Here is a 12,028-nt window from a genome sequence, read left to right as displayed (position 1 = left end):
TAACTTCATTTCTTCCATTTTATAGCTTACGCCTTACCGTATACTTCATATTTTCATTATTCACTTTAGTCTTTCTAACATGATTAATTTACCGACTTAGCAAATTTTACCATTTAGTCCACTGACCAGTGAACTATACCATAACAGAAAATTAATAAACACGGTACTGAATGATACCAGAGTCTAGAGATGCGAAATCATCAACTGACCAATCTCAACTTTTTGGTTGCAGTAGAAATCGATACCATAAGACATCAGTACTAACAAGTTAAGGTTTAAACGACATATAAAGAAGACAAAATAAAAAGGAATAAGATTTTCAATCAATTACTATTTGAACTCAATTGACAGCGATATAGCAGTTACATGCTTCATTTCTCAAAGGTTATTAGAACTCTAATCATGAGAGAGAAAAGCATCATCAAGAGAGAGGAAATTACCCATGCCAATAACCGTATAGCTCCCTGAGGATATTACCATGACCAGTGATTTAAATCTCAAAAGCATGATCAACAAATGAGAGAGATATATGAACAAAAGCCCTTCTGTTGTTTTCTTTTATTTTTCTCGTTTTCATTTCTCTTCTTCTTCTTTTTTTTCATTTTAAGGGAGAAGGAATACCATTGATTAAGGGAGAACAAGTACGTGGGTGTTTCGCCCATAAGCTAGCCGCGTGGCTTTGGCCATTTGGTCAAATTTTTCTTTACTTTAAGTTGTCATTTTTTTAATATTTAACCTTCATATTTCCAAGTTTTGCAATTCAGTTCAAATACAAAGAGAAAGTTACAATTATTAGTAGGGTTTTAATCCTCTGTTATATCTATTAATTTGTCTGACTTTCAAGAATTCAAACATTTGGAAATTTCAAATTAACAACATATAATATAATTGAACAAAGTAATTTAAATATATCATGTTATGCTTAAATAAAATGATAGTTGACATTAAAATGTGATTTATTCTATGAAAAACATATTTAAGCATTTTGTATATTATTTTCAATTATTAATTCCATATTCATATTTTGCATAGTGTTATACTCATGAAGTACATAGATTTCAACGGTTTAAATTCGGCGTTTGACATCGATCTGATATACTTTTGGAATTGGCTCACCAAACTCTCTTGGTAAGCACATCACACCCTAGCTTTACTCTAATCAGGCTAGTTATTAACTAGATATATACACAATTTGTTGCTCGGCAGTTTGGGTAATTGGGCCCCTTTAATTATGCGTTGCTGCTCAATTGAGAGCAATCTAATTAGAGTAAAACTAGGGTAATCTTAAGCTCATCAAAGTACTTGGTGAACTTAACTCAAAAATACATTATATCGGTTTCAAACGACAAATTTAAGCCATTGCAATCCATCTACTTCACAAGTGATGAATTTACATGCAAAGATTTTAAGTTTTCAAATTATTTTAGTATAAAGTCAAGCGGTCAAAATTAGAAAATTTATAAATTAATTTTAGTGCATTCATTTTTCTAACATTTTTTTACCACTTGACTCTACAAAATTAATTCGAAATTCTAAAAACTTTACATGTAAATTCATCACTCGTGAAGTAAATTGGTTTCAACGGTTTTGATTTATTGTTTGAAGCTAATCTAATAGATTTTGGAGTTAAGCTCACCAAGGTGTTTGGTGAGCTTAAGAACACCTAGTTCTACCCATCTAATTATATCACAATTCCCGGACACGTTTAATAAAGGAATTGGGAGTCCTTTAGGCCCTATTTGGCGTAGTTACTGTGCGTGTGGGAAGAAAAAAATTCAGTTCAACTGAATTTTATTTTTTTCACACACATAGTAACAAACAGTTCAATTTGACTCATATCTCAAGTCCGTTTCCAATCTCATGTGTCTGCCGAACAAGGTCTTGTTAGGAGCAATTCCAGGGACATCAAACATAATTAAAACGGAATTTGGAGAGGTCTAATAAGAATCGAATCAAATTTTGTATGATGTCTGATTAAAGCCGTCCAATTCATATTTAGATTCACACATATAATTTTAAAATTGGTGTTGATTAAGTGTGCACAAACTTTAATAGAGATTGGAAGATATCGGACCGAATTTTATCTGATTCCAATTAGATTGCCCCCACTGTTAGTAAAGAAAACAAGTTCAATTTTGTCGTCTGATCAATAACATTAAATTAATTTGACTTCCAAATTTTTTTTCCCTATCAGATCATGCTCATAAACAGGCTGATGCAATTCAAATGACTATTTAGACGAACAAGAACTTGCAATAAACTACTAGATGAGTAAAACTCAATAATAATAATAATAAAAGCTTCAAGCGGTTTGATCATACATTAGTATAGTACTTTATAGAGTCCTTATGCTAGCTCTAGAATCTTCAATCAATTAATTGACAAAAATATAATTATTTACTAGAGCGGAGATGCCAATTGTTATGACATGTACGAGAATTTACAATAATTAGTCTAAAATCACCAAACTACGCATACGGCTTAACTGAAGATTTTCAAACCGACCTCTGTTGGATGTTTTGATCATAAATTTTTATTACAGGTCCAATTAATATGACTTCAAACACGTTGAAAATAAATAACGAGATCTACAACAGATAATTTCTCTGGTTATTTATGCATATTTCAAAATTCGGAGTCTATCATGTAAACTTGACTTGCAATAGCTTATTATTTGGTAATCCGCCAATTAACATGATTTGCTAATTGCTATCCAGGCCTATGTAAATTAATATATATGATCGATTGATATTTAATAAAGTCAATACGTTTAATTTAAACAACAACAACAACAACAATCAAATTTTTCATATTTATGTTTTTTTTTCTCATACCTAAAATATGATTATTAATTTATTATTAAATAAGATTCTTTTTGTATTTTACAGAAGGATTTGAATTTTCGCAGTAACATAACCAAAACTTGTTGCCTTACTGTTTGGCGACACCCCATTTTTTATAGTTATCCAACTCAGTGACCTTAATTTGTTATTTCTAACATAATTCTGATTTTTTTTTATCTTGATTGTAATTTTTTTTTTTTAGAAAGAAACATTACTAAATAGCTTAGTATAACTGATATAACTGTTATAAACAGTCCAATACTAACCAAACGAATATCTCCACCAGATGAGAGGAGATCCTCTTTGAAAAGTAATTTAGTCTCATCTGCTATAGCTTAAAGAATTTCCAACAAACCAGCATATTTAGGCTCAATATGTTGTTGGATCGCTGCAGATATTTATCTTTCTGACCATACAAATTTACTCAATTGACAAGATTGACATTTAACTTACTGGCTCGGAATCAAAAAATGAATCGAGATCATATCTAATGAATCCATTTTCTATAATTAAATCACTACATATCTATACAATCGAGTCCTTAGGTTTTCAAAATACATAGTTTAATATAAAAAGAGGTGCTTCAAATCATTGCTATTTGACTCGGACCTGTTCTGAAAAAGCCTAGGTATTTCTAATTGTTTGTTAACACAAGTAAGATTCGTTGGCGTATTAAATATTATTATTTATTTGCGTACTCTGGAGACGGGAGAAGTATTCCATTCTTACCAAATTCAGGATAGTTTTGTTTTGAGTTATTTCTAATTTTGAATCGAATCTCACTATTTCCTCAGAAACAATTTTCTTGTTTTTTCTTTCAATTGAAATATAGCACGTGTTATACGTATTTCTTTTTTCTGTGAGTGAAACTCTTCACACCACTTGCTGTCGCTACTTAACAGTTTTATGTTGAAGTTTATACCATAGAGGTACTCCAATTGAATTAGTTATTGATTTATAGGTTTTGTCGTAAAAATAATTGGCTATTCAATTAATAGTTCAAATCGCACTCAAAGGTAGAGCATTTACACGGAAATGTATACTATAGTTTTTATGTGTTTTTTTTAAAATAGAATTGTTTTTAATCTTTTTAACGGAACAAGCACTGTTTGTGGTAAAGTTATAAAAAAAAAGACTCCAAGGCAAAAAAAAAAATATATATATATATATATATGTTTTCTCCACCGATCTCTAAAATCGGAAGAGCCATTTTCGGACCACCGATAGTGCAGAATTTAGATAAATGTGAAGTTTTTCTCCATTGATTTCTATGATCTCTAATCGGTGGAGTCTTTTTTCATAACTTCTCCACATATAGTGTTTGTTCCGTTAAAATTTTTAAAAACAGTTTTATTCAAAAAAAAAAAATCATTTCTCTGTCTATTAATAACTGTATTCATTGCGCGATAGATGTGAAGAAGTTGATCATTATCAACAACAGTAAAAGGCCAAACTAGCATTTACAGTTTGTCATAATTTTGGCTTGTCTGTTGTTAGTCCTAAGCAAACTGTAGCTTATTCCCTCACTTTAATTCTGGCACTTTAGATATTCCTCTTGCTGCTTCACAACTTGAGAAATTCCTGATTTCTAATTTTTGTTCATATTTTGGTTTAGTGACTTTTAGTGACCTTTTGTAAGACACTCTGGTTTAAACAGATGGCCTAGTCCACTTTTATCAACAAAAAAAAAAAAAAATGTTACATTGGTTACATGTCCGGGAGGTATATTTTGTTGAAGGATTGAAGCTGCCTATGTTACTTTTCAGCATCCGCCGCATAGACGCTACAAAGTTTAATTCACTGATAAGTCCAATAAATTTTATAAAATAACGCATAGTAATTGTCTTTTTCAAAATATCAGTTTGAGATTCTTTTTTGAAAGGACTCACCACGTTTTTAAACAATCTATGTCTAATATTGAACATATTCTGCAACTATTTCATAGTGTCTATTTCCTTTTATGATTCGAACCTAAAAAATAAATAGAATTAAGTTAATTATATATGACAAACATAATTTTCCTTTTTCCTTCATTTTGGTCCTATAAATTTGAGTACCTTTTGAAGAAATTATTTGAAAAATATTGGACTACATAGCTCAAAGTTTGTTTGCTCAATTGTTTTGTATATTTTTTATTTTCTTAATTCTTTTTGATGAATTTGTTAAGTAAATTATAAAATTGTCTTTTTATTGTTCTTGTTATTTTTGTGGTTTAAGTAGGATACAAAATAATTGAAATATATTTCTCTCCAATCTCAAATATATGTTGAATTTTTATTGGTTTTTTTATTACAAGTTTATTTAAAATAATTTTGTAATTAATTTTTGACACATTTATTTTAAATTATTGTTCTCTTTTATTACATATGTAATTTTACTATAAATTTTTATTACTACAATGAACATGCCATATTGCAACTGTATAACATTTATTATCTATTAAATGCATCCGCCACAAGTCATTTAATTGTATGGGTCTAATGTCAGTAGCTTATTTCATGCTAAGATGGGTCATGGGTTACAGCCGCTGACAAGTATCCTCTCCAATATTGTAAAAGATTCCCTTCATTTTACGGTTTGAGATTAACTCCCAGATGCTTCGAGAAGCGGGCTAGCGCAGGGAGCAGTATTATTAGGCTTTGAGATTCGTGCCTAGTTAAAAATAACGGTCCAGATCCAGTAATTCTAAAAGATTCTCTTTTACGGTACCGGGGAGGATCTGAATTCCGGCGTTATTTTACTCTGCTGGCTGCTCCCACTTACACGAGAATTAATATAACCGATAGTAACTCGAATTTTGAGGTTAGATCTAGACTGTTCAATCTGTTTCGGCCCAAATATTGAAGGGACTGCTGCGTTCTACCTCGGGCTAATTACGGTCCGGATCTAAGCTCAAAATTTGAGGTACTTCAGAGGACTTGGACTACTTCCACAAGCTTTCTCACTGAATCGTTCTCTCTCTCTCTCTGTGTTCCTGCGACGACTTTGTCTAAAGTTCTCTCCTCTCTCTTAAAAGCGCAGAGAAGTCCAGAAAAAGCTTGTCTTATGTATCACGGTCATTTTTTCTTTCCTCTGAAACCTATGTTTTCCCTGTCATAGAATCCGACAGGCCCCTGAGAAATAGCGAAAAAGTTTAAAGATCCCACCTTTTTTGCTTAATTCCAGTGATATACAGAGAAGGAAACGAAAGCAAACAGGGGTTTGGTTTCAGTGTTATACTGTTACTAAAGGGCGTTACCAAACAGAAGTAACTACCTACTTCGACTTATCATCCATGGAGCGGATCCCATCCGTAAGGCTCAATTTTCATTCTTTTTATGATTTTTGGTTTGTTTTCTTCCTATTTTGTGTGAATTATTGAGCAATATCAGTTGCTGTGAGGTGTTTGAAATGTGAAACCTTTCCTCTCTCTCTCTCTCTATCCAATTTCATTTAGTTGGAGTAGTTGAGCAGTTCCTGTTTTTCAGAGGTAGAGTTGAGCGGTTTCAACTTTATGACAGCAGTCAGGAATAAATTTAACTTCGGTGTTTTCTTTGAGCTATCTGGATTGGGTTTGTAAATCAGAATTGAATCCAGTAGAGTTCTCGGTCTATGCTCATGTTCAATTTTTTTTTTCTTTCTGATAAAATTTCTGCTTGTTGTTCTCACAAACACCTGAAAGTTTGTCTTTACAGTAGGACACCTGAAAGTCTGTGCTTTTCTGAAGTTGCAAAAAGGAAATTAATGATACACAACTTAAAAAAAAAAAAAAAAAAAAGAAGAAGAGAGATTTAAGTTACAGTGGGTTTTGCAAACTTGAAAAAGAGGTTGGGACCTTTGGGTTTTATGGTTAGGCTGGTGTCAAAAAGAAATGTATAATTGGTTACCACTTTCCTCAGACTGATTTTCTGTTCTCTCTATCCCTCCCTCCCTCCCCGTAATTTTACATCCCAACAGATTGTCTCGGTATCCAACATGACTGGTAACTGCCTCAATGTATCAAATTTTGTACTGCAATTGAGCACCGAATTTTACATTTTAAGCATCGGTTGTAAAATTACCGTGATGAAGCCAAAGTAATCTCAGTTTAGCACCAAGTGCAATTAAATGACTTGGTCAAACTGATACTGGTAGCAGTGTTGTCAAACTGGTAAACAAAATAAGCCACACATTTATTTCAAACTGGTCTGGTACCGGTGTGATGTGTGCATATCATTTCACTGTGTTACGGAGCAAGAGTGTGTCTAAACAAATTCTGCTTTTATGTCTGTAGGTTTAGTTGCATGTTCTGTTGAATTATTTCCAAATTTCACTTATTTAATTTCAAAATAACTTCAGGCTCCAGACAAAAGCGGCATGGTTTCAATTGACAAATCTTCAACTCTCCCCTGTACCAACTTTACATACCCAGACAACATTTCACATAACGGGTCGGACCTGTTTCATAAATTTAACCTTGATGAAGATTCATATTGGCAAGGGCTAAATAATGGTTTCCAAAGTACCTTGGTAGGTTCAAAAGAGAGGAACATGCCAATTTCCTACCCAAGTTCTGATAAAAGTTCAGAAAATTATATTGATGATTTGGTGCAGCTATTCTCAGATGCAAAGGATTGTTTAAACTCCCTACAGTCCACTGTTCAAAATCATATCCAGATTTTGAAAGAAGGAATTAAAAACCAAAATTCTGAAAATGTTGGAAAAATTGGTCAACAATTGAATGGAGTAGAGAGATCACTCCAATCAGGATTAGAGAAAATACGAGATATGTTTGAATTGATAAGTTCATCAGTGTATGATCTTGATTTGGTACAGCAATTTCATGGAGAAATCATTAATCTGACAACCAGAGATTGTTTCAGAGCGGTTAAAGATGACTTTGAGGCTCGGTTGTGTAAGCAAAGGAGTGTGATTAAGGCCTTAAACAAGCACTGGCAAGAGAAAGTGCAGGAACTTGACTTTATGCAAAAGGATTTGCATGAATTACTAAAGCTTCTGTTGAACTCTGAAAGTAATAATAAAACTGATAACCCAGAGGATAGAATAATCTCAAAATTCAAAGATAATGTTCGAATGGGATCAATAGAGGATTTCTTAAGTGCCCAAAAAGAAGAGAACGGTGAAGTTATGGATGATAATTTTCAAAGGAGCCTAATTAGGCCTGAAAACCGAGATTTTTCACATGTTAAGTTCATGACAAAGGAGGAGATTATAAATTATTTTAAATCAGAGATGATTAATATGAGGCGGCAGCATGACCTAATTTTGTCGAAGAAGACCGAAGAACTTTTTAGGTACAAAAGGGAGGTACCTAAGGGTTTACTGTTTGTCAGAAAAGACAAGGAGTTTGATTCTTTGAGGAAAAGAATAACAGATATAATTTCAAAATTGGATGAGATTCGTTCTAAGAAGATAGAGGTATTTGTGGTTAGCACTGATCAAGATGAGATTAGTAGGTTGAAGTGTAAGGGCGAGTCTTTATATTATGAAAATCAACATCTTAAGAAGGTGATTTTGGATACAAGTAAGGAGGTAAAGAAATTGTCATACCAGTTATCCAGCAAGAATATAAAAATTGAAAAAATCCGGGGTGAATGTGAAGAATTGGAGATTGAGGGAAGGATTAGAGATGAGATGTACAATACCATACTTAGGAAGGTGGTTGATGAATGCAGCAAAAAGATGGAGAGCATGAATGAGAAGTTCGGGGCTGTTTTGGTGGGTTTTCAGAAAGAGAGGTCTTCTCTTGAGAAAAAAAATTTAGAGAAGGATAAAGCATTGCTTTTGGCAAATGAAGAGAATAAAAAATTACAGGAAGACATGAATAAAAAGTGCGCCGACATTTTGGCAAACTGTCAAAATGAAATATCTTCTCTTCAAGCAATGGTTGTAGAGGAGGAGCAGCAGCAGGCTTTGGCAAACGAAGAAAAAAAGAAGTTGATGGAGGCTATGGATGAAAAGTGCAGGAGTATTTTACTAAATTGTCAGAAAGAGAGATCTTCTCTTGAGGCAACCATCTTAGAAAAGGAGAAAGCACTGGTGTTAGCAAATCAAGAGAACAATAGATTAAAGAGGACTGTTCACAGTTTCTTGACATCCACAGAGGAAGGCCAAAATCTGGTGGAGAATAATTCTGAAAAAAAATGGGTTATATGTGAGAATGATTCAAGTGCATCAGATGATAATCTAGGGTGCATTATTACGTCTATGCTAAATTTATCAAAGAAATTTTCGGAGACTGAGGCCAAATTATCAAAGAATATTAACAGATCAGAGAACAGGTAAACTTTTGCTGAACAATACTAAATTCTCATAGAAACTATCGAGTTTTTAATGGATGCAAGATTTTGGATATGTATTGTTCCATATTTGAATAAAAGTAAAGTTTTACCAAATTAAACCCTGCATTTTAGTCTTTTGCAGAAACGCCCATCTGTTTTTGGTTGATTGCAGCAGGGCCCACCTTTTTTTATATTAATTCGACCAAGTGGCTTTATTGTACTCATATAACTCAAGAATGCATTACATAATTCCTTTCTTTCTTAGTTATGCTTTCATGGATTCTGGAGTTATATTTCTGTACCTAATATATCTTTGCAACATTGCAATCTACTTGTGGGTGTTTGTTGATAATGAAAAGAGTTTGAGTGCACAAGAATGAGAAATTAGATATTTTTGTAATTTTTGCATAAATGTTGGTGCATAATTTGCTATAGACCTTAATCAACAAAAAAGAAAAAAGATTTTAAATATTTATATTTTGTTTAACCTGCAGATTGGAAGGTCTAAACAAGGAGTGCAAACCCTTAGCCCAACAGGCTGCCTCAATGAGGAAAAATGGTACATTGAATCAAGAAATGCTTGATGTCACTCGTACCGAGCTTCATAATGCCGAAAGCGAGGTAAAAATCATCTTAAAATGCTGTATCTGTGCACATGAAGTACTATTTTAATTACTTCTTTGTGCAACTCTAGAATAAAAAAATTACCCTCTAAGATTCCAACCCAAACATAACCTAGTTGAGGCTATGCAAATGGTTGATGCGTCAGGTCCTGGTTAGAATCCTTGGTGTGCTAGATCGGATCCAACCTGCATATGCTTAGATTTATTATTTAAAATAAAAGGCAAGGGCTGAACTCTGGTGACCAACCCATTCAGGGCCAGTCTACAGTATACTTAGAAAATTCAAGTAAATAAATTTTGTCTTTTTTTTTAGGTTAATGTTTTGGGAAAGGAGGTGGATGCTCTGTTGAGGCTTCTTCAAAAGATATACATCACAATTAACCGTTACTCCCCTATATTACAATACCATCCAGAGGTATGTATGTTTTAAATTTGATACCTGTATGGATCCAACAGTACCAGTCATGTACAAGGATTGATTCATTATTTTCCGATTTGTGATTATTTTGAGGATTGCACTGGCAAGAATTTTAAAATTGGTACGTAGGTATGGTGATTTTCACCTACTTGGTACAATACGAAGAATGTACATGCCAGTTACCTCAAATGAAACACCAAACAAGCCAAGAAAAGTGTAAAGAAGCAGGCTTGAAATTGGTCAAACTGGTATTCAGTCAGGTGCTAGTATGCTTCTCTGTTAATGACTAACTGTTCTATGCATGGATGTAGTTGTTAGGTGCTTTCATGAAGACATGCAACCTCGTCACAAGTTTAAGAAGTAACCGGATGCAGATGTAAAGAGATGCAGAGGAAACCAAAACGGCTAGATTGAGCTCCTATTTCCCTTTTTGCCTCCAAAAGAAACCTAAACTGGTAGCATAATTCCAGTGATTATCTTATCAGCTTTGCAAGAGTTGTGATGTTTTTTCTGTAATTAATGTTTCACATGTTTGTAGATAATAGTAGTTCACAAATTCAAGTTGAAAGAGGCGTGGTAATGAGATTCAATTTGTGCAAGAAATAGTAGCATGTATTGTACCAGCTTGAGAATTAAGTTAGCAAGCTAGAAGGAAGAAAGGTTTTAGTGATAAGACCGTGGCAAGTGGCAACCAATGTGCAAAAGAAAGCTCTGTAAGTATTTTGGAATTAAGAGTGTGTAGGTTTTGTAAGTTGGGGGGTTAGAACAATATAATTTTGTTTTATTTTCGTTTTTTTGTGAGATATGTTTGTTTTGAGGGTCTTCAAATGCTGTACATTGTAAACAAATTGAGAACTATTTTTGGTATAGCATCAGGAATTGATCTAATGTGACAAATGACAAGCTTCAAGACTTAAGTTCAATTATCGAATTAGCTTCAAAAGACGAATTCAATCAGAAAGACCAATCTACAACACAAGTGATACTAAATCACTAAAACTGATCTTCTTCACAGTAATGTTTATATACAAAATTTATAAATTTTTGAATTGATGAGCTTACCCTAGTTATACTCGCACTTCGGTGGAAACTGGAAACCCATTGCTGTAATAAAATAAATTACAGGAATATTCTGCTACATAATTACCGTGTACTTACTGGACCGATCGGAAGTGTACTTGGGCTAGCAGAAACCCAATTCATTTTGGCCCAATTTATTTTATTTATTTTCTTCTTGAAACAATTAATTCATGCCCCATCCATGGTTCAGTCTCAATCTGTAGTTTTGTACCTTTTGGGGCCTAGCAAAGATTGTACCAACAACAAGCTTACAAATAGATATACTTTACATACACGAGCAAAAAGAGTGCGATCATGAAGCTTTTGACAACTTGAAAGACATAAAATGATAAATCTCTCTTGAAGCTTGTGGTCGTTGGCTCGTTGATCAAGAGAAGACTTCCCTCTCATTTGGGGCACTAACAGATGGGACCCAAAATCTCTCCTATTTGTGTAATCGGCTTGTAAACATTTCCAGTGAAATTTGAAGCTTGTCTGGCATGAATGTGAGCCAACAAACTCATTGGTATTCAATTTTAATAAACAACCTAAAAGTTATCCCATAACTGTCAGGAGTGACGGGCTTATGCATTGACGGTTATGGTCGTTTAAATTGACTAATGTTTGAAACAAGATAATTAATCTAAAGATGCGCGCAGGCGCAGCTGTTAGCTCCCTTGTTAGAATACAAATTAACCCCATAACCTGAATCAACTTTCTTAATATATATTGTTCAAATGAACAAAAATATATCATTTGTATGTTGAGAATAAAACATAATGCTGTCTCAACATGATTATTAGTTAGGATAATTCATAACTTTAG

At 33.3% G+C, this 12,028-nt stretch overlaps 1 protein-coding gene across 2 annotated transcripts; it reads left to right on the top strand.

Annotated features, from left to right (window-relative positions):
- The first annotated feature begins 5,838 nt into the window (after window positions 1–5,838).
- Window positions 5,839–10,965, top strand: LOC144558357 (uncharacterized). 2 transcript variants are annotated; one of them, XM_078307189.1, is made up of 6 exons: window positions 5,929–6,053; window positions 6,089–6,135; window positions 7,161–9,103; window positions 9,598–9,724; window positions 10,040–10,141; window positions 10,456–10,965. In XM_078307189.1, the coding sequence occupies exons 2-6, from the start codon at window positions 6,118–6,120 to the stop codon at window positions 10,522–10,524; spliced, it is 2,259 nt and encodes a 752-aa protein (XP_078163315.1). In that variant the 5' UTR covers window positions 5,929–6,053; window positions 6,089–6,117; the 3' UTR covers window positions 10,525–10,965. The 2 variants fall into 2 exon arrangements, with proteins under 2 accessions (XP_078163314.1, XP_078163315.1); XM_078307188.1 differs by having other exon boundaries at window positions 5,839–6,135.
- The last annotated feature ends 1,063 nt before the right edge of the window (window positions 10,966–12,028 follow it).

This window comes from Carex rostrata, chromosome 8 (genome assembly GCF_964058835.1).
Source record: "Carex rostrata chromosome 8, lpCarRost1.2, whole genome shotgun sequence".
Taxonomy (NCBI): domain Eukaryota; kingdom Viridiplantae; phylum Streptophyta; class Magnoliopsida; order Poales; family Cyperaceae; genus Carex; species Carex rostrata.
Note: the sequence above shows the minus strand (reverse complement) of the source record. Positions and strands in the feature narration are given on the sequence as shown.